Source organism: Lynx rufus, unplaced genomic scaffold, assembly GCF_022079265.1.
Source record: "Lynx rufus isolate CCGP_SWC_20201006 ecotype Redwood Valley unplaced genomic scaffold, mLynRuf1.p SCAF_10, whole genome shotgun sequence".
NCBI classification, from domain to species: domain Eukaryota; kingdom Metazoa; phylum Chordata; class Mammalia; order Carnivora; family Felidae; genus Lynx; species Lynx rufus.
This window is the reverse complement of record NW_025814824.1, coordinates 66,382,614-66,405,301: the sequence shown is the minus strand read 5'-3', so window position 1 is coordinate 66,405,301 and position 22,688 is coordinate 66,382,614. Positions and strand designations below refer to the sequence as shown.

Below are 22,688 nucleotides of genomic sequence, written 5' to 3'. Positions count from 1 at the left end.
GAAAGACTGGAAATAGTGATGGAGCATCTTGTCAGAGGGCAGCTGCGTATCTCATGGTTCTGCCTCTCCTTTTCTGTTGCCCCTACTTGCTACGTGGCTCCAGGTGAATAAGACCTTTCAGGAACTGGCTGTGTTTCATGATTTGGAAGGCATGTGGGAAGAGCTCAGCCCTAAGATCTGGGCCTTCATGGAGAGTAACCCAGAAATGGACCTTGTTCGGGTGAGTATCCCTCTGGTTCCTGTGTGCCTGCTTGATGCTAGAGAGGTGAGTTTCTGGTCACTTTCCTAGAGGTGACTGAGATGAGAATTCTTATTTTTAACCAGTATAGAGGTATTCAGCATAGCCCAAGCTGCAGGTGATGATGCACAGATAACACTGTCGTATGCATATCAGCATCAATGTGCCTGGTGGTCAAAAATCAGTTTTCCAAGAAGCTGAGCGAGGATTGGTATTGGTGATTGTAGGACCTTGAGGTTTTCATTTCTTCTAAAGCTAACCATGGCATCTTACTTAGCTTTCCTATATCTTGGTGTAGGTCTTGACAGAGGTGTGGGGGCAAAGCCTGGTCTGACCTCTAGACTGGGCTGAGATGCTCGCTCCCAAGGTGTTGTGTGAGTGCAGAACAGGGTTAAGGTGTGGAGGGGAATTGCACTTAGTGCTTCCGAGCCACTTGAAAGGGATAAGTACTCTAGAGACAATTGGATTCAAAAGCAGAGGAGTCTGAGCAAGAGCAGAATGTTTCCTTTGTTTGAGCCTGAGTGCCGCTTAATCACATCATCCCTGTCTTGGGCTGAGTCAGAGAATCATTAGACTATTTCCTATCTCCACCGTGAGGGAGGCCTCTTTTTTTTGTTTCTACTGCCATTAAGAAGCAGGAATGGATTTTACCAGGTTTCTTATCTTGACACCTCATTGATCAGAGGGGCAGCTGAGTTTTAGAGGTGGTACCTACCTGAAAGGTACTCTCCCTTGATGCCCTGGGTGGGGGGACAATACCCAGGCTGCCTTCCAGCGATGGGAAAGCTGGAGTCATCTTTGTTGCTCTAGTGTTGTTACATATTCAGAATTCTTAAATTGGGGCCTTTAAAAACTAAGGGACTGGGATGCCTGGGTGGCTCAGTCGGTTAAGCATCCGACTTCAGCTCAAGTCATGATCTCACAATCCATGAGTTTGAGCCCCGCGTTGGGCTCTGTGCTGACAGCTGGGAGCCTGGAGCCTGCTTCAGATTCTGTGTCTCCCTTTCTCTGACCCTCCCCCATTCATGTTCTCTCTCTGTCTCAAAAATAAATAAACATTAAAAAAAAAAAAACAAACTAAGGGACTTGGGTGAGAAAAAAAAAGAATAATTTGTATGGATCTATGGATTATTGCTGACTCACAGTAACAACTCCTGCTCTTCAAGGATGGATCTCCGTTGGGCTCCAGTCTCTCCTGTAAAAGGGATTACATGATCCAGCCACTCACAGCACCATAGACATAGATGTGGTCTCTCACCTCTTCTTCCTGGTCCTGTCCTTTGAATCCACATTTTTATTTGTTGGATGTCTTTCCTTCTGCGTCTCAGAAATTATGAGGGGCCCTGTTGAAGGGACTCCATGAGTTTTAGTCTGTGGGCAGATGGATGCTTCCCTACTCGATTGATGGATTGATTTAAACGTTTTTTTTTTTTTTAAGATTTTATTTTATTTTTTTACGTAATCTCTATGCATAGTGTGGAGCTTGAACTCACCACCCAATGATGAAGAATCATGTGTTCTACTGACTGAGCCAGCCTGGCATCCCTGATTTTAAAAGTTTTTCATATAAGTATAATATATATTATTAGATGGAGAGTTTGGCATGGATGTTTCAGCAACTCACAGACTCCCAGTTGTGAGAAGACAAAATACTTGTAAACATGGCCATGGCATTCGTCAGGGGTTCTGCTGGGAGAACACAGGATGTACAATAGGAAATGTAGGAACTGTGGATGGGGAGAAGGTCGTGGCGTGTGAATTGGAAGACCTTGTGTGTAAATCCAAGAACTTTTACTTTAAGCTCTGAGGGACTGTGGACAGGTTTTAAGCAGGAGAGACGTAGATACATTAATCTGATGTGATAGGTGGATTGAAGTGTGGAAAGGTGGAAGGCAGAGACCAGAGTGGAGACCATCTAAGTGGGTGGCCAAGGCATGAGCAGGAGGTGAAGCCTGATAGCTGCTTGATTGTGGAGGGGGAAAGATTTCTAGCTGGTGGATGGTGGGTATGTCCAATATACCACTGGGTACTGAGGCCCGGAGTGCAGAGAGGTGGTTAAGCCGCCAACTGAGGGACTCCTCAGCCTGTGGGTGGAAGTTGAAGGAGCCTCCTCATCTCCTTTCTTCTCTCTCTTAAGGAGTGTGTGTCTGACTCCACAAACTTGGGCTGCTCAGTCCTCTGTACCCTCCTCATGTCTGGTATGTGAGGTGGTGCCTGAGGCTTCTGCTTCTTTTGGAGTAGCTCTTGTCTGTCTGTTTTCAGCTTTATTGAAGGATAATTGACAAATAAAAATCATATATATTTAGGCTCTACAGTGTGTTTTGATATAGTAGATGTTGCAAAATGATCATCACAATCAAGCTAATTAATGTATCCTCACCTCACAAAGTAACCACATAGCACATTTCATATACAGTACAATGTTGTTAACCGCCGTCATCCTGCTGTGCACCAGATCTCCAGAACTTACTCATATTGCATAACTGAAACTTTGTACCCTTTGACCTACCCATTTCCTTCTAAGTGTCTTGTCTTCTCAGAACTGGGAGTCTGTGAGTTGCTGAAACATCCATGCCAAACTCTCCATCTAATAATATATATTATACTTACATTAAAAACTTTTTTTTAAATGTTTTTATTTATTTTTGAGACAGAGAGAGACTGAGCATGAGCAGGGGAGGGGCAGAGAGAGAGGGAGACACAGAATCGGAAGCAGGCTCCAGGCTCTGAGCCATCAGCCCAGAGCCCGACGCGGGGCTCGAACTCACGGACCGTGAGATCATGACCTGAGCTGAAGTCAGACGCTTAACTGACTGAGCCACCCAGGCGCCCCCATTGAAAACTTTTTAAATCAGCCCCTGGCAACCACCATTCTACTTTGTGGTAGCTCTTATCTTTCCACTGTTTCCAGCTCTGTCTACATGCACTGTATCACCTCCCATGCCTCCCCCTCCCCGACCCCAGATCTGGAGGCAGGCACTTCTGTTTTGAGTCATAGACGCACTGACACTAAATTGTTCTCCTTTCTGAGCTGCTCTTTGCCTCCTTCATCTCAAGACCCTGCTTCCTCCCTGGCTACCGCCCCTAAGGGTGATCTTAGGTTTCTGGGTCCTCTCAAATACCCTAGAATGGCCATGTGATCAGTGCTCTCACTGGGCATATCTTTCTGGTCTTGCCTCCTGAACCATGTGCTCAGAAGCCACACAGGGCAGGGCAGGCCTCACCCCAAATGCCATGTGTCTTTATTCTGCTCTTACTTGTTCAAATCTCCGAATAAAGTCATGCAGAATTTGTAACGCATACCCCTGTGAACTGTGAGGTAAAAACCTGTATCTATTATGTTAACAAAAATACTTACATATCTTACTGATGACAGTATAAATTTTAATTCCCTATAGGAAAGCAATTTGGAATGAAAACTGGAAGAACCATAAAAAAAGTGCAGGATAGCACTCCATTCCATACACCCTCAGGGATGTATCCTGTGGAAATAATTTTAAAGAAAGAAGTCACTGTATGAGAGGAAGTGTTATTGCTATAATAATTGTTATTGTGAGAAATTAGAAATAGGCTAAATTCTTAGCAGTATGGGAATAGTTAATGAAATTATAGTATATATACTCCATAAAACCGTTAAGTTCCCATTAAAATAATAAATATGAAGCCACATGGGGGGAAAACTTAAACTGTTAGTGAAAGTAAGAGTGACTTAAAAAGTAGCAGTGTTTGGCTCCTTAGAGATTCCATTTCAGTGGATCCAGAGTTTCATCTTCCCTCACAAAGCTGTGACAGTAGTTGTACCCACTCTCCTTTTCCGTGAGCTGAGTTTGGAGCTGACTCATTTTTCTGGATGCACTGTGCAGGCTTCTGCCCCAGCCCTCTGGATCTACTGGTTGAACACCAGATTGGTTTGTCTTTCTCTTCCATGTTGACCCACATGGGAAACCAACCAGCTAGGGAACGAGAAATGGAAGACAGGTCTCTTTTGCATCACCACCCACGCATCCAACAATTTTACTTGGTTCTACAGTGGCAGCCTCCCCCCAGACTAAACAGCACAAGTGCATTTGTCTTATTCAGTCTAGAGATAAGGTCATTATGAAGAGTCATCAGCTTGAGTCTCAAAAGAAGACGACGATATAGTGCAGGGGGAAGATTTGGTAGAATCAGAGTCCGTGTTTCATACCATGGCTTTGCTACCAAAGTAGTTGTGTGAACTTAGGTTAGGGACTTGAACTTCTGAACTTGTTTTCCCATCTGTAAAAATGGGAACTTTTAGACAGATCTTCCTCATGGAGTTGTGTGAGGTAAAGCTTATAAATCTAATATAAAAAATGTACAGAGTAAGTATGATCATTGTTGTTACTGTAGTTGATCTGTTAGGCTAGGCTGGAAACATATGGACACTAGATCCAGACTAGTCTGACTCTGAGTCTCACTTCCATGCCTGTTAGCATTGTGACTCAGCCTTGGTTAAAATCATACTTTCCCCCCACCCCCCTAACCTCCATATTCTCACCTGTAACATGGGAACACTATTTCTACCTTACAGTTTTCTATGAAGATTAAAAAAAAAAAAAAAGACAACATATGTGAAAAGGTTAGGTTTTGTAAATCCTATAAGACTTAGTATCTAGATTTAGTTGGTGTTTATTGCTTGTACTTTCTCATTGGAACGACAGACACTGTTGGACAGCAGAAGCAATGACCACTTTTGGGAACAGCAATTAGATGGCTTAGATTGGACCGCTAAAGACATCCTGGCATTTTTGGCCAAGCACCCAGAGGATGTCCAGTCTGCCAATGGCTCTGTATACACCTGGAGAGAAGCCTTCAATGAGACCAACCAGGCAATTCAGACCATCTCTCGTTTCATGGAGGTGAGGATATGATCCATGGATCATTTGGAAAAGTCTTTGGCTTCTTTCTCTGAGATGGTCCAATGAGGTTTGGATTGGAAGAAAGTTGAGAAATAATGTCTAGTCTTATTTCCAGTAGTATCCCTCAAACCTAATACAGGGCTCGGTGTACAAAAGGCACTCAATAAAAGTTGAATGACTGAACGTGTGAACAAAATAGACCTAACTCTAGCTTTATTCTGTCTCCCTCAAGAGTGTTTTTGTCCATCGTCTTGTAGGTTTTCCGGAGCTTTTGTAGCTCAAAACCTAATGACAAGAAAACATGCCCTTAAAAAGGCATTATTTACTAAATTTATCTAAAATCTAATAGGATAGATTACATTTTAAAAATCTAGTTTTAAAAATTATGTGACTTAATAGGGACAAATAAGGTGTTTTTTGTGAGCGTGTGGCTTTTTGTTTTGTTTTTGTTTTGTGTTTTGTGTTTTTGTTTTTGTTTTGTTTTGGTCTGTTTACTTGGTTAGTTAACGATTCAGAATTGCCAAGAAGACCAAGGAAAATGAGGTATGATCATTGTTTCAACCTCTTTCCCTCCACAAAAATCAATATAAGTAACTAATCTCTAAGTACTTCCAGCATTACTCTTAAATTGCAGCTAAAAAACAAAAGACTCCTTTCTCAATTGAATATTAGAAAATGACTTTGGAGAGGATGAGCACATGGGGATAAAAATGGCTCGCAGTCAGCGTGTCCCTCTTAGGACAGAGTCTGCCTTGGCCACAGTGTATCATCCTGGGCACCAGTGCTCTTATGAAGGCTGTTCCTCTTCCATCAGTGTGTCAACCTGAACAAGCTCGAACCGATAGCAACAGAGGTCCGGCTCATCAACAAGTCCATGGAGCTGCTGGATGAGAGGAAGTTCTGGGCTGGGATTGTGTTCACCGGAATCACTCCTGGCAGTGTTGAGCTGCCCCATCATGTCAAGTACAAGATCCGAATGGACATCGACAATGTGGAGAGGACAAATAAAATCAAAGATGGGTGAGTTCAGTCCTGTCACACCAGCCAGTTTTGGGGATGACAAGAGCAGTTATTATGACTAGAGGCACTTCAGTTTAACTAATAACTTGGTAGAAATTCCCCCCAAAAAACCCTCAAATTGGTGGCATGATTTTGGTGAAAGTGGCACATTCATTGCTAGAGACTTATTTCAAAGGTCATAAAATACCATCTTTTGATTCAGCATTCCCACTCAAGAGAATTAACCCCACGGCATTACATCAAGAGGAAAAAAAAAAGGCTTTAGGTTCCCTGCACTAGCATGATCCATTTTTACAAAAAAGGGCAAATAACTGAGGGTTGATGGGGGTGGGAGGGAGGGGAAGGTAGGTGATGGGCATTGAAGAGGGCATCTTTTGGGATGAGCACTGGGTGTTGTATGGAAACTAATTTGACAATAACTTTCATATAATAAAAAAAAAAGGTCAAATAACCAGTATAAAAGGGAATGACTAAGCAAAATTTGGTATGTCCACTTAATGCAGTGTCAGGTAGCAAACGAAGGGGGAGAAAACCAAACCAACAGGTGGTATGCCCACTCTGATTATATGTGTTTCAGCATAAGTGCACGTGATCGCTAAGACCAGAAAATAAGATGCAAAAATGAAAATAGTGGCTTTGTAATGGTGGCAGGATTGTGAGTGATTGGTTTTTAAAATTTTTTATAATTAATTAATTTATTTTAAAATAGTTATTTATTTTGAGAGTGTGGGTGGGGGAGGGGCAGAGAAGGGGAGAGAGAGAATCCCAAGTAGGCTCCATGCTGTCAGCACAGAGCTGGACACAGGGATCGAGCTCATGAACCCTGAGATCATGACCTGAGCCAAAATCAAGAGTTGTACACTTAATTGACTCAGCCACCCAGGGGCCCCTGGCTTCTTTTGGTGTTATGGTTCTAATGAATATTTGATCACCTGTGGTTTGGTTTTAGGTACTGGGACCCGGGTCCTCGGGCTGACCCCTTTGAGGATATGCGGTACGTCTGGGGGGGCTTTGCCTACTTGCAAGATGTGGTGGAACAGGCAATCATCAGGGTGCTGACTGGCACTGAGAAGAAAACTGGTGTTTATGTGCAGCAGATGCCCTACCCCTGTTATGTCGATGACATGTAAGTTACCATCTTCTTGTAACTGGTTAACTCAATCCCTAGAGAGAGTATATATGCAACATACATACACATATACACAAGCATGTGCATACATACCAAAGGAGATAGGATGCTTTGATTTTATTTGTTTTACATGCGTGCTGATTTGGTCAAGAAAATCTTTTTTGAAATTCAGTGAAGATTTTAGGAAATAAGATGCCAGATGGAGGTAGTTGACTGTTCCAGCCATATCACTGACATGAATATGCACATACTGGTAATCTCCCCCCCCCCCCCCACCTTTTTTTTAATGTTTGTTTATTTTGAGAGAGAGGAGGGGCAGAGAGGAAGGGAGAGAGAGAATCTCAAGCAGGCTCCATGCTGTCAGCACAGAGCCGGGCACAGGGCTCCATCTCACGAACCCGTGAGACGATGACCTGAACCGAAATCCAGAGTCAGACGCCTCACTGACTGAGCCACCCAGGTGCCCCTCCTTCCTTTTTTTATCCATAGTAACCAGTACTTACATATATATTTTTTTATATTAAAATTTTTTTTTTATTTTTGAGAGAGAGACAGAGTATAAGTGGGGGAGGGGCAGAGAGAGGGGGAGACACAGAATCTGAAGCAGGCTCCAGGCTCCGAGCTGTCAGCACAGAGCCTGATGCAGAGCTCGAACCCATGAACCATGAGGTCATGACCTGAGCCGAAGTCAGATGCTTAACCAACTGAACCACCCGGGTGCCCCCAGCACTTACATTTTTTTTTACAACCTTCCCGTTTTGGTTAAAGTTTGCTCAAAGAGCAAATTTAAAGTGTTGTGACAAACACATGCACACAGATACACATTCCCCAAACACAGAAACCGTGATCTAGACCCGTAAAGAGTGACTGCATATAAATTTGTCCACTCCCTCTTTATAAGTGGTGAATCACATTTTGAAACAATCCAAATAAGACTGAACAAGGCCTTTTTTATCTTAGACTTTAGGTAATCTTTTGGTACTTAGTCACTAAGCTGCCAAGACCTCGTGGGAACCGTGCGTTTGGATCTAATGATTTCTTGTAAGAAAGAACAGGCAGAGGTGTAGTTATTGCAGGCATCTGAGATATGTAATGTTTCTTCCAAGTTCTGGAAATTCTCTTATTCTCTGGTGTAACTGTGTAGAGATCAGAGTGCTGAAGGAGTGGGGAGCCTCTTACGTTTGCTGTCTGCTTTGCATTGAGCAACGATTTCCTCATGTGGCTCCCTCTAGCTTTTTCCAAGTCATCCTGAATTATCTTGTATTTTACCTTCAGAAAGATTAGCCAGAGTTTTCCAAAGACCCCCCCCCCCCACACACACACACTGCCCAACCCCTCATCTAAGATTTACTCTAGGAAGGATGTCTTAAGATGAGGACAGGATGGGAGCTTAATGCATTAAGGGCATTTGCCTGTTGTCACATAGCAGATAAGTGCATAAATAGTAAAGCTGGGACTTGAGCCTGGAGTTCCAGGGTCCAAAGTCTGTGTCCCTTTTACGTCACAGTACCGCATTTCCTATTCTAGTTTGGAATTTGAAATATTACTGACAAGAGCTGCCTGGAGTCTGTTTCTACATTATCTGTGATCAAAGTTGTACAAGTCAAAAGCGAGATGACCTTGGAGATACGGAACTTTTGTGAGAGAAGGAGTTGGTTTTTTGTTTCTTCAGTACTTTAAAATAACCTGCATCTCGTAGTTACTTCGTGGCTAAAGCAGACCCCAAAGAAACTCCACTTGGCGGCACTCCGTTGGTTTGTCAGTATATTGAGCTCCTCATGAAGCTTTGATAACCCGTACGTTTCACAGTCTGGAGGGTCTGCCCCTTGTGGGCTCCCTCTCGGGGCTTCCTCCCACACGCAGGCTTGGGGACGCTGGCCTCTGAGCCTGATTCTCACTCCCCGTAATTCTCCTCCTCCCTTCCGTGGGGCCTCTAGCTTCCTGCGGGTGATGAGCCGGTCGATGCCTCTGTTCATGACGCTGGCCTGGATCTACTCCGTGGCTGTGATCATCAAGGGCATCGTGTATGAGAAGGAGGCGCGGCTGAAGGAGACCATGCGCATCATGGGCCTGGACAATGGCATCCTCTGGTTCAGCTGGTTCATCAGCAGCCTCATTCCTCTGCTCGTGAGCGCCGGCCTGCTGGTGGTCATCCTAAAAGTAAGGCTGCCACACCAGCCCCCTGCTGCCAGGGAGCTCCTGCACAGCCAACATCCGCTGTGTGAGGAGAAGAGCCAAGAGTATTTGGGAGGGAAGGGGTCATACGTGTCCATCTTTTGAAATTTCCTCGTTCTATGTTCGGGAAGAGTGAGGCCCAAAAAGGGGCAATGACTTGCCCAGGGGTCAGCGCAGCTGGCTAGCGGCTGAGCAGGGCTAGAACCCAGGGATCTTGCTTCCCAGGTAGGTACACACTTACTGTGCCATGACATCTCCTTGGCAGTGGTTCCTGGCAGCATCTGAGAGCTGTGCATTTCCTTAGGCGTATTGGGTAGTGATTCTGCCAGAATTTTTAAAAACCATAATCTGAGAGATGCATGTTATTGCAGCTTAGGTTTTTCTGGAAACAGAGGCTGAGAGTTTGGTGAATGGGTATTTATTAGGGATCAACATCTATGGGACGGATGGGGAGTATGCAAGATTGAACAGAGAGAGGAGGCATGAAATGCAGTGCAGGACCAGCTCCATGGGCACTCTGGAGCATACACAGCTTGCTGGAATTGTTTCTTTTTTTTTTTAATTTTTTTTTCTTCAACGTTTTTATTTATTTTTGGGACAGAGAGAGACAGAGCATGAACGGGGGAGGGGCAGAGAGAGAGGGAGACACAGAATCAGAAACAGGCTCCAGGCTCCGAGCCATCAGCCCAGAGCCTGACGCGGGGCTCGAACTCACGGACCGCGAGATCGTGACCTGGCTGAAGCCGGACGCTTAACCGACTGCGCCACCCAGGCGCCCCTGGAATTGTTTCTTATTGAGCTGAAATACCCAGCCCCAAGGTGTCCCTCCTGACACCCCACACCCCATACCCAGGCCCCTCAATCAATCATTGGAATGATGTGCCCCAGGGCCAGGCAGCTTTCTGTGGCTGTGACAGACCCAGAGGAGTTGACACCTAGTTGACCGCTGTCTGCTGTGACTGCCAGGCAACATGCTCCCCCTCCAAAGGGACTCTGGGCAGCGGTATTCTGTGCCCACCCCATATATTAATAGGTTTGTATACTAATTTTTTTTTCCTTACAACCATTTGTTTTAAGGATGCATCATGTAAAAATAAATGTTTTCAAAGTAAGGGGAGTGCAAAGGGATAGGAACTAACATTTAGTTGAATATTAGCTACTGTTAGTTACAAATGAGCACTTAGTGATTGCTAAGCACTGTTGAGAGCACATCACCTGTGCTTTCTTATTATACCTTCACTAACGCATTTAACCTGTAAGCAGATGAGGCCAAGGAAAGTTAAGGGCTTCACCAAGGTCACCCAACAGTAGGACAGAGCGGTGCTTTCTAAAATCAACCTCCTCTCATCATCTGATATCTGACTGCAAGGGTGGAGCTCCATGGTGGAGGCAGTGGTCCTGTGGCTGGTGGGTAAGAACTGCTCTGGGACCACATGCTGGCTGGTCCTGCTCAGATACACCCAGATGAACTGGGCAGAGAGAGACTTGAAAGGTCCGGTCCACAAGATTTGGATGATTGTGGGAATGCAGAACCCATGGCAGGTTATCAAGGGGGAATAGTAAGATTTCCTGGCCATTTTCCATGGCTTTTGGAGGGGGAAGTCCTAGAATGCTGTCTCCCACAACTCTTTCTTTGTGCTGAGGGAGAGTCCTAGTCCTTATAAGAGGAGAAACCAGGTAGTGGTATTTCTTGGAGAAACAAAGAACAAAATTGTCCGTTGGGATGGGTCTGACTGAATCTCAGCCCTGGACTCCTCTATTCCTGCCTCTGCTGTGTGGTCTTGGGCTAGTCACCATCCTGCTATTTCGGCCTCAGTTTCCTCATCAGAACAATGGGCAGTGCTGTTCCCCTATGTTATCTCTGAGATGTGTGAGTAAGCCCTGGCTTCTTCCCATAGATGGCGCAAGGATGTGCTTGCTTGTTGGGGCAGCACAGTTTATAGGTCTCTTCTTTCCCAGTTAGGAAACCTGCTGCCCTACAGCGACCCCAGCGTGGTGTTTGTCTTTCTGTCGGTGTTTGCTGTGGTGACCATCCTGCAGTGCTTCCTGATCAGCACACTCTTCTCCAGAGCCAACCTGGCGGCGGCCTGCGGGGGCATCATCTACTTCATGCTCTACCTGCCCTACGTCCTATGCGTGGCGTGGCAAGACTATGTGGGGTTCACGCTCAAGATCTTCGTGGTGAGCAACTACCCTTGGGCAGGAGCTGCAGGCACAGCCGCAGGGTGTTTGTAGTCCAAGGCTGAGAACAGGAGAGGAGTGTGTGTGTATTTGGGGGTGGGGGTCGGTGGGCATGGGGTATAAGATTGCTGAGCCTTCGGGGCATCTTTGGAAGCATAAACTTCTAAAAGTTTTACGCTCCATCATGCATGCATTTCTGAAATGTGTGTGCATAATGAGCAGTTAAAAATAGAATCCTTTTATATGCTGTTAGTGAGCCCACTACCCTCAAGGGATCTGTAGGTGAATACTTCCATATCTTGTAATTGATCCATTTTGCAAATTCAAATTTCTCTGGGTGGAATTTACATTAGAAATAATAGAAAATGAGACACAAGGAGATGGATAAGTGACTTTTGCCTCCTTCTCACAGAGCCTGCTGTCTCCTGTGGCTTTTGGGTTTGGCTGTGAATACTTCGCCCTTTTTGAGGAGCAGGGCATTGGGGTGCAGTGGGACAACCTGTTTGAGAGCCCCATGGAGGAAGATGGCTTCAACCTCACCACGTCAGTCTCCATGATGCTGTTCGACACCTTTATCTATGGAGTGATGACGTGGTACATCGAGGCTGTCTTTCCAGGTACATGGGGCTTCCACACTGCTTTAGCCATCTGCTAGGGAAATGTAATTTCTAGCTGAAGAGCTCCCCTTGTTTGTGCTGGAATTTCTACAGAGCTCAGTGCTCCCTGGAAAGTGGCTAGGGCTTTAGACCCAAGGCAAGCCATCCAAGGAGAAGCAGCTGATGCTGAAAGTATAACTCTTGCTACTGACATAGCTCTCATTTCTCAAGCACTGTGCGCCAGGTGCTGTGCAAAATGTTAGGTATACTTTGGAATTTACTCTCACAAACCTCTTTTGCAAATGAGGGAACTGTGAATCAAAAAAGTACCTTGCCTGGCGACACACAGCTGGTAAGTGTTGGTCCTTGAGGACAAATCTGGTTGGGTAACACTGGGTCAGCTGATCCAGAAGATTCCTCCTTCTAGTGCTGGCCCAGTTCTCTAATTCTGTGTCCCCAGAATTCCCACCAGGAGACGTTCTTGTTGCCTGAGTACTGCTTGTGAATAGTAAGAGATGTTGGCTCTAAGCCCTTACCTGTGATTCAATCAAATGAGCATTCATAAAAATTCATTTTCATACTTCCCTGAATAAATCTCCTTGACCAAGACCTGCCTTGGATACATTTTTATATAGATCAAATTCTGAGAGAGTGAGGTTTAACATTTTCTGGTTCACCTGATTTTCCTCTAAGGGAGTGTATATGAAATGTTTATGACCTGTACCTGGGCTTCCGGCATGGAAGATGCAATTTTGTATCATACAGATCTGGATTCAGAGTCTGAGTTCTTAACTTACTGGCTGAGTGACCTTGGGTAGGCTACTTATCCCTCAGTATCCACATCTGTAAAATGGGGTTGATAACCTATCTCATGGGGTTGTTTGAGGATTCAGAGAGGTGTAGAATGTATGTTACATATAGTAGGTCTCAGCAAATATTAGCTCCCCCTACTGCCACCTCCATCCCAGTCTGTCCCATCTCCAGAAGCTGTGTCAAGGAGGGAGTAGTTCTGGCTGTGATACCTTGGGAATGCTAGCATGTTGCCAAGCATGTGTTACATCTTGTTTTTTATCTTTGCTTTCAGGCCAGTATGGAATACCCAGGCCCTGGTATTTTCCTTGCACCAAATCCTACTGGTTCGGTGAGGAAAGCGATGAGAAGAGTCACCCTGGTTCCAGCCAGAAGGGAATATCAGAAAGTAAGTGCTGCTGACCTGCCTGAGCACCACCCCCACCACCACTCCACCCCCGTGCTGTCAGGGGCAAAGGATGGCTTTTGCCCCTTAGAAAATGTAAAACCACTCTAGGGGTAGAGAAATCACATGCAGTGCATCTTTCCAAATTCTCCCATGCCAGTTGTGTCCAGTGCTGTTGTTGACTTATTGGGGAGTCGCTATCTGGTTCCCTGAGGGACATTGCCTTTGTTTTCTTGGCTTCTAGGAAAGAGGCCCTTGGTCTCTATACTTCCACACATATACCTTCCTCCAACACACACTCTTCATGATAAATTAATAGCTAAGAAGAAGAGGTAAAGACAGCTGTCATTGTGGAACCATAACCTCACTGCCTGCCTTGTCATAGTGATAGATATATGAACCTGTGTAGGCTGACACCAAGTGGCTGCCAGAGCTCAGTCTGTGCTTCTTGATATTCTCACCCCTCATTACCCAGAGCCCTAATCCTCTCCTGGCTCCTGAAGGTAGGTGGAGGTGCCCACAGTTTAGCAAAAACTCTGCCTTCTGGGCTGTTGGCTCAGGTTCTTGGAGAGAAAATATCTTTGTGTTCAGTGTGGCTTCCTAAGTAGTTAGTCAGTCCCTTTTCTGCTGATCTCTTCTTTGCCTTCCCCTAGTTGCCAGTGGAAAAGTCTGACGTTCCTTAGCAAGCACACTAGACAACTTACAACCCGCCTTGCCCACTGTCCCAGCCTCTTCTGCTGTTCCTCCTCTTCTTGCCCAACCTCCTGTCTACACCTAATTCTGAATCAATCACCTAGAACTGCTCACAGTCGCCAGGACATGTCATGCTCTCCCACATCGCCGTGCCTTTGTATGTGCTGTGTCCTCTCATGGATGATCCCTTTCTTTAACTTGCCTGCCCTCTAAATTACTACTCCTTCCTCAAGATCTAGTTTCATACCCCTTCCCCTGTGCAGTTTTTCTAGAGTCCTAGGTGGTCAGTCACTTCCTCTTCTGAGATCGCATGACTCTGAAAAACAAACAAAAAGCCTTTTTATTTAAAATAATTACAGACTCATGGAAGTTGCAAAAAACAGAATGGGGGTGGGAGACAGTTCCCTTGTGCCTTTCATTCAGTTTCCCCCAGTGGTAACACCTTGCATAACTATAGCACAGTATCAGAACCAGGAAACTGACATTGGTACAACTCCTAGATCTTCTTCAGATTGGACCAGTTTTACATGGACTCATTCGTGTGTGTATTTAGTTCTGTGCACTTTGTCACATGCAGATCCATGTAACCACTAGCTCTGTCAAGATGCAGAACTGTTCTGTGAACACAGACCCCCGTCATTCTGCCTTTTGAAAGTCGTAGTCACCTCCACCTCCCTTCCTCCCCGGTCCCTGACACCTGCCGGCCACTAATCTGTTCTTCACTTGTACATTTTATTATTTCTAGAATGTGATCTAAATGGAACCATATAGTATGTAACATTTTGAGATTGACTCTTTGTCACTCAGCATAATTCCCCTGAGATCCATCCAAGTTGTGATGTGTATCAGTAGTTTGTTCCTTTTTATTGCTGTGAAGTGTTGCCCGGTCTGGCTATTGCTCAGTTCCATGGCATTTTTCGATGTGTTTTTTAAACAATTTTTAGCCTTCTATATTTTAGTTTTTTAAGTTTATTTGTGAGAGGTGCACTGTGTATGAGCAGGGGGAGGGACAGAGAGAGAGAGAGAGAGAGAGAGAGAGAGAGAGAGTGAGAATCCCAAGCAGGCTCCGTACTGATGTGGGAGCTTGACGCAGGGCTTAATCCATGAACCGTGAGATCATCATCTGAGTGGAAATGAAGACTTGGATAGTTAACCAACTGAGCTACCCAGGCACCCCAGCCTCGTATATTTTAAATGCTTGTCAAATCTTTTTCTCCCAATAGACTGTGAATTCTCCTTTATCAGTGAATTCCTATCACCAACACTACTGCCCAAATAGACCCTAAATAAATGTTAGTTCCCTGCTTGCCTGAGAAACCAGAACTATTCAAGGACAGTTCTGAAAGACAGGCACATCCCCTCTGTCTTTGTGCTCCACTTGTCGGTATTTTCTGTGAGTTCATTCCCGTCTTCTGCATTCTGACAGTTTGCATGGAGGAGGAACCCACACACCTGAAGCTGGGCGTGTCCATTCAGAACTTGATGAAGGTTTACCGAGATGGCATGAAGGTGGCTGTTGATGGCCTGGCCTTGAATTTCTATGAGGGCCAGATTACCTCCTTCCTGGGCCACAATGGAGCTGGGAAGACCACCACCATGTAAGAAGAGGGTGCGGCTCTCAGAATCAGCCACAGGAAGGTTCTGTAGTGCAGTTAGAAATCCATACGTAAGGACGTTGCACTGGTCACTGGGGCAGAGGTAGAGCACATGAGGAGCTGATGAATGGCTCATATTACTTAATCACAAGAGTGAGTTCCCGGTGCTGATTTTTGCTAGATGTTCTTTCTTAAGAGTAAAACTGCCTGGGAGCCTCTTGATGACCTTTCCCATTGAGTTCTCAGAATTCTGCACTGTTGCTGGAACATGAGGTTGTGACAGCTCTCAGAAAGATTCTCTTGAACCAGTTTGGTTAGAACTCTGAAGCAGGAATGTGGGAAGAAAGATTTGCTATGTTGGAGAGAAGTAGTGATTTCCAGGAGCTCTGTAGCTAAGGAGGTATGGCCAGACAGCTGGCTGTATGACTGCCCTCCCTGGGACCCATAGGGACCTATAAAGACCTTACAGTGGGCAGCCTCAGAAGGGAGCACGGGCCATAAACACCAGAGTTAGCCTCAGTGACTTTCAGTGTGGTCCCTCAACCATTGCTAAGGGTATGTCTTTGGGGATAATGACCTTTTCCTATATGTCGTCGTAGTCTTTTTTTTTTTTTCTTTCTTTTTTTATTAATGCAAAATCAATATATGAACATGGCAGATTATATTTATTTATTTTCATATTTTTAGTTTTTTTAATGTTTATTTTTGAGAGAGAGAGAGAGAGAGCACAAGCAGGGGAGAGAGAGAGAAAGGGGGAGACATAGAATCCAAAGCAAACTCTAGGCTCTAAGCTGACAGTACAGAGCCCAATGCGGGGCTCAAACTCATGAGCTGTGAGATCATGACCTGAGCTTAAGTCAGACACTTAACCGACTGAGCCGCCCAGGCTCAGATAATTTTTAAAAGGCATGCAAAACTCATACTGCCTAACACAAAAATGATTTTTATCTTTGAATAGCTTGTTCTGGTTTGTCCATTTCTCATGGATATGATTTTAGACTTATAAAATATTTGTTTCAAACTGTACTTCCTTTTTCAAAAAATTTTTAAAGGTTATTATATTGAGAGGGGAAGCATGAGTGTGTGCACAAGCAGGGGAGGGGCAGAGGGAAGGAGAGACAGAATCCCAAGCAGGCTCCACACCGTCAGCACAGAGCCCAATGTGGGGCTTGAACTCACGAACTGTGAGATCATGTCCTGAGCTGAGATCTAGAGTTGGATGCTTAACTGACCGTGCCACCTGGGCACCCCTCAAATTGTACTTTCCATTGCAAATTGGAATCTTCATTGAAAAACACTTCTCTTGATAGTGCTGTTTCCAACACATAGGCTCACTCCTAGTTATTCACTAAAGCAAAGACTTCTTTGCTTCGTGCAGGGCAGCTAGGGTCTGTTAGGAAGGAATGGGGGTGTGGGACGGTTGCTACCTCTGCCGTAGCTGTCCTGACTCTGCAGCCTGGCCTGGAGCATTTCAGAGGAGAGGGGTTAACACTGACTTTTGCACTTGGAAATTTGTGTCCTCAGGTCAATCCTGACGGGGTTGTTCCCTCCCACCTCGGGCACTGCCTACATCCTGGGAAAAGACATTCGCTTTGAGATGAGCACCATCCGGCAGAACCTGGGGGTCTGTCCCCAGCACAATGTGCTGTTTGACATGTGAGTACCAGCAGCACTGTGAGAAGGAAGCCCTCTCTGGATGTGTGTGTCCTGAGTCATGGGTGGAGTGGGACTTAAGCATTTTACCTTTTATGAGGGTGGTGGATCTCACCTCCCTGCACTCTGAGACCTGGTTGTCCATTGTTGTAGGAAAAGCTGGAGGTGATTGTTGGGTGGGGGAGGGGTCCCATCAGTCTAGCTGGTGGATGTGGACTTGGGAAATAGTGCTGTCCATTGCTGACATTTTAGAGGGCCAATTAGCCCATCCTCTCTCTCACCACATGCCTCCTCAATGCCAGCTGTGGCTCTAACGCCCAGAACTTAGCAGTACCTCAAGGCCTTTGTCACGATGGCCCAGCATTTCCTGCTCAAGGCTTTGCTTCCATTCACGTTGCCCTGTCTGCAGTTCAGGTCCACAGGGAGCCCTTGTGCTGGAGCAGAGAAAGACCTGAGCTCTGTGACTTTGGGCAAGGACTTCTCCCCTTCTGGGCCCCAATTTCCTCGTACCTAATGCAAGCAGCTCAGGCTCATGTCCTCCACAGGGACCTCCTTTCTTGTGTAGTGTGAGGTCCTTTGAGGTTCAGGAGGGCTGCTCCAGGTGATTGCCAAGCCAGCTTCTTGGTTGATGGGGCTGCAGGGTGGGCCCTTTGAGGACCTGAGATTGAAAGTTGCAGCTGCCTGATGTGTGGTGGGCAGGCCTGCTGAGAATTGGTAGGAAGGGACCTGTCACATGACAGTTTTGGCTTCTTCAGCAGCTTAGGTGTTGCTTACTGTTGTTCTGTCTTGATTCTTCCTATAATTTTTCAGAAGTTTATAAAGTTAGAAAAGGTTTGGGGGCGGTGGAAACATGCCTATTCTGTTCTGGGTCAGGAAGCACTGTATTCTGATGCAGCCTGGGGGGTGCAGATCTGACCTGCCCTCTGTCCCCAGGCTGACTGTGGAAGAACACATCTGGTTCTATGCACGTCTAAAGGGGCTCTCAGAGAAGCATGTGAAAGCAGAGATGGAGCAAATGGCCCTGGATGTTGGTTTGCCTCCCAGTAAACTGAAAAGCAAAACGAGTCAGCTCTCAGGTGATTTCCCCTCCTCCAACAACCTCCCCCACATGCACACACCAGGGAAACAACAGCTGCCCCAGTGTCCCCATAGGGGTGGTGAGTAGGTCATAAATGGGTCCCTGGCTTGTCCCAAGTAGGTGCCTTCATTTGTCCCTCAATACCTCTGCCTTTGCTGTCTGGGGCTAGTTCTGGAACATCTCTCTCTCTCTGTCTCTTAGGTGGAATGAAGAGAAAGCTGTCTGTGGCTTTGGCCTTTGTTGGGGGATCCAAGGTTGTCATTCTGGATGAGCCCACAGCTGGCGTGGACCCTTACTCCCGCAGGGGAATATGGGAGCTACTGCTGAAATATCGACAAGGTAGCCGATGTGTATTTATTTTGAGTTATGGACTGGGAGGGAGGGATGGAGAAACTCTTGAGAAGTATGGCTGGGGCTGTGTCTCATGGCTGTTGTTGCTAGAGCAACAGAATTGCTTCTCAAGGAAAATGTCAGACTTCTTTTCTTTTAAAAATTTTTTTCAGTGTTTATTTTTGAGAGAGAGAGAGAGTGAGCAGGGGAGGGGCAGAGAGAGAGGGAGACACAGAATCCAGAGCAGGCTCCAGGCTCTGAGCTGTGAGCCCAGAGCCCAATGTAGGGCTCGAACTCATGAACTGTGAGATCATGACCTGAGCCGAAATTGGATGCTTAACCGACTGAGCTACCAAGCGCCCTTCAGACTTCTTTTCTTAAAGCTCTGTGCTCACCCATGGTATGTATGTGGAAGTCCTGGTTTACAAGACACTTAAACTTTAGGCTTCCTGATCTAGGGGCCAGAAAGAAAAGTAATGGGGATAACGGGCATGGTCACCAGAGCTACCTCTAGCATAGAACTCAGATGTGTCTATTTTAACTATGTTCTCCTATAGGTTGAGACTGCCGAGAACGGAGGCTGTGTCTTTGTTCATCTCTGTTCCCAACATGGTGCCATATATGTATGTGTTGAAAAAGTAGATGAGCAAATGAGGATCATGGACTCTGGGGCCAGCTCTAGCTGGCCCTGAGAACTTGGAAAAGTCGTTTAACTTGTCTTAGTTTCTTTACCTATCATAACAGCAGTGCCTGCTTCATAGAGGATTAAGTTACTTGAGAATGCATGCAGACCCCTCACACGCTGCCTGACATGTAGCACTTTCCCAAATGAATGTTAATGTTCTTTGTCCTGTGAGGATGCAGAATCTGTGAGGTTGACTGTTCCATCTTCGGGGTCATGGCCACCCAGGCTTCCAGGTCCTTCTGCCTTGGTTACCGCTGCTAAGATTTCTGCAGTTCCAGCTGCTTCAGTCAGTGAGAACCAACAGGCGTCACTAGTCCCACGTCCTTGTGTTTGTGTTTGGCAGGCCGGACCATTATTCTTTCCACACACCACATGGATGAAGCAGACATCCTGGGGGACAGGATTGCCATCATTTCCCATGGGAAGCTGTGCTGTGTGGGCTCCTCCCTGTTTCTCAAGAACCAGCTGGGAACAGGCTACTACCTGACCCTGGTCAAGAAAGATGTGGAATCCTCCCTCAGTTCCTGCAGAAATAGCAGTAGCACTGTGTCATACCTGAAGAAGGTGAGTTGCATTTTCATTGCTGGGCTTGTACTGGGTCCAGGGAGTGTATTCAGGGCTGGTTGGCTGTGAGTGGCTTGTTCAGTTTTACCCCACTCTGCCGCGTGGGGGTCACCATCGCCCTATGCTATGGTCCCTTTGAAGTCACATCATACTTTGTATGTGGAAAGCTCAGGGGGCTTGTGTTCCTGCGGTCCAAACTTGGTTGAATCCCACTTCCTGTTGCCTATGGAGGCACAGTGAGTGATAGGGAAGGTCCTTAGAGGGCTTTATTATATCGAAGGAACAAGACTTGCTGAGAGTGAGGAACCCTATTTCCAGAAAGTCCTGCTGTTGCTGCTTATTACCTCTAGATCTCATTGACCTTCACTTTTAACTTACAAAACAGCAGATATTTATTGAGCACTGATTTCATGCCTGACACTCACCCTAGCAGATTTTGGGCATAAAAGAATATAATGATAATAGTTAATTCTTTGTAGCCTTGTTATCTTACAAACTTTTTTTTTTTTAAACTTCTACCATCTCAAAGTACAGAGCAACTTTCGGAGGGAAGGTATTGTGATTATCACCCCAGGTTAGGTTAAGTGAGGCTTGTAGGGATTGTGGAGTTTATTCAAGGTCATCCAGCAGGTAAATAACAGAGGTGGCACCAGAACCCAATAACCAGGTATGTTTTTTCCTCTGTTCTTCAGTCTATGCCTGAGATTGATTTGATTTATGTGTTGGAACCAGTGGTGCCTAAAACATTTACATCCTAATCTTCAACTCCTGTCCGCTTATTTACCTTTTAACTAGTGCCTGGTTACTCAAAGTGTGGTCTGAGGACTAGCAGCATTGGGATTACTTGGGAGCTTGTTAGAAATGCAGAAATGTGGGCCCAACTCTGACCCACTAAATCAGAATCTGCATTTTAACAAGATCCCCAGGTGACTAAACACAGATTAAAGCCGGAGAAGCACTGGACCAATTAGCCAGGTGAATCCCATGTCTACAAAGGTCAGTAAATGCCTGGCTACAGCATTCATTGGCAGGCCACGGTCCCATGGACAGCTCTGCTTCCTGGCCTCCCATCCACACAGCACATGCATGTCAGACAGTGGCTTCAGAAGCCATGGCTGCCCTGTTCGTTGCTTCCTAAGAGAAGCCTTTCCAGTTCACACACAATAGAGCCTCATGAAAGCCCTCCCTGGCGAAGGTGCTGGTGGCTGTACCTTGCTCGGTCCCTGACCCATTCTCACCTCCTTCTTTGCCATCAGGAGGACAGTGTTTCTCAGAGCAGTTCTGATGCTGGCCTGGGCAGCGACCATGAAAGTGACACGCTGACCATCGGTAAGGATTCTGGGGTTTCTTATTCAGGTGGTGCCTGAGCTTCCCCCAGCTGGGCAGAGTGGAGGCAGAGGAGGAGAGGTGCAGAGGCTGGTGGCGCTGACTCAAGGTTTGCTGCTGGGCTGGGGCTGGGTGGCTGTGGGAGAAGGGTGCAGCTTGGTGGCAGATTGGCTTAATGCTTGCTGGGGAGCCTGGGGCTCGGCCTGGGAGCTGGCAGGGCAGTGTCCCCAAGAAGCTGACATGATTGGGGGTTGGGGGGTTGCCCCCTGGGGAATGGATCTGGCTGGACCCTGGAGACCAGGGATGAGTTGCTGAGGATCACACTATGGGGAGGGATTGGAGCTCAGTAGTGAAGGAGAGCAAAAACTCAGAAGATGGAGAGTAGCCTGCTGTGTTTTCCTTAGGAGGTACATATAGGAGGCCAGTGTCACCAGTAACACATATATGGAGCAGAAGGCTTTACTGTGTCTGTCTATGCCCAGTCCTAACAACTGGCTTTTTCCAGGAAGGTGTCTCCTTCCACGAACTGTTTGATTAGCCCCTTTATTGAGGTAAATGAAGGAGCCTCCTTTAGAAGGTTAGGGAAGGGTGAAGGATCCTTTACCTCTACTCAAGTTTTCCATTGAAGAATCCTAGAGTTGAGGCAACAGACACAAAGCTTTTAACCTCAGAAAGTCTTCTGCGTGCCCACCCATCCACCCTTCCATCCTTCCACCCACCCACCCACCCACCCACAATGTACTGAGAACCTACAGTGTGCCTGGCTTTGGTGATAAAAGGGTGAATAAGACCCAGTCCTCACTCACAGAAACTCTCAGGCCAGAGATGAACATGTGGACTGACTTCAGTATCTGGGACAGGTATCCTGTGTGGGCAGCTAGCTTCTGAGGAGTAGGCGTGGGGAGGCCTCTGAGCCAGCTGAGCTGTCACTGTGCTTTGGTCCCTATAGATGTATCCGCTATCTCCAACCTCATCAGGAAGCATGTGGCTGAGGCCCGGCTAGTGGAAGACATTGGGCATGAGCTGACTTATGTGCTGCCCTATGAAGCTGCAAAAGAGGGGGCCTTTGTGGAACTCTTCCATGAGATTGATGACCGGCTCTCAGACCTGGGCATCTCTAGTTATGGCATCTCAGAGACTACGCTGGAAGAAGTAAGTTAAGTGACTGTCAGAGTAGAGTGGAGCCCATGGTCCCAAGGCTGGACAGGCAGCCTGCCTTTCCCCAGGGGAATAGGATTACCATGAAGCAGGTTATTGCTCCTTTGGGCCATTGATATTGAGCTATTGTTGGCCACAGTTAACTTTTAAATTTGTGGTGTGAGATAACAGGAGACCTTTATTAGGATTGCT

General features: G+C 46.2%; 1 protein-coding gene across 3 annotated transcripts in view; it reads left to right on the top strand.

The window, feature by feature from the left end:
- Window positions 1-22,688, top strand: part of ABCA1 (ATP binding cassette subfamily A member 1) — a 135,461-nt gene that overhangs the window by 75,811 nt on the left and 36,962 nt on the right. For 2 of the 3 annotated variants that reach the window (XR_006959960.1, XM_047067351.1), the window contains exons 11-25: window positions 104-220; window positions 4,921-5,118; window positions 5,933-6,138; window positions 7,088-7,264; window positions 9,205-9,427; window positions 11,402-11,623; window positions 12,036-12,240; window positions 13,304-13,417; window positions 15,534-15,705; window positions 17,227-17,358; window positions 18,289-18,431; window positions 18,635-18,772; window positions 19,792-20,012; window positions 21,369-21,447; window positions 22,288-22,490. Coding sequence is in view for 2 of the 3 variants with exons in the window: in XM_047067351.1 (XP_046923307.1) it covers window positions 104-220; window positions 4,921-5,118; window positions 5,933-6,138; window positions 7,088-7,264; window positions 9,205-9,427; window positions 11,402-11,623; window positions 12,036-12,240; window positions 13,304-13,417; window positions 15,534-15,705; window positions 17,227-17,358; window positions 18,289-18,431; window positions 18,635-18,772; window positions 19,792-20,012; window positions 21,369-21,447; window positions 22,288-22,490 (2,550 nt within the window). In the remaining variant the exon portion in view is untranslated. Of the gene's footprint in view, window positions 1-103; window positions 221-4,920; window positions 5,119-5,932; window positions 6,139-7,087; window positions 7,265-9,204; window positions 9,428-11,401; window positions 11,624-12,035; window positions 12,241-13,303; window positions 13,418-15,533; window positions 15,706-17,226; window positions 17,359-18,288; window positions 18,432-18,634; window positions 18,773-19,791; window positions 20,013-21,268; window positions 21,342-21,368; window positions 21,448-22,287; window positions 22,491-22,688 lie in introns of all 3 variants that reach the window. The other variant, XM_047067358.1, reaches the window with a different exon arrangement.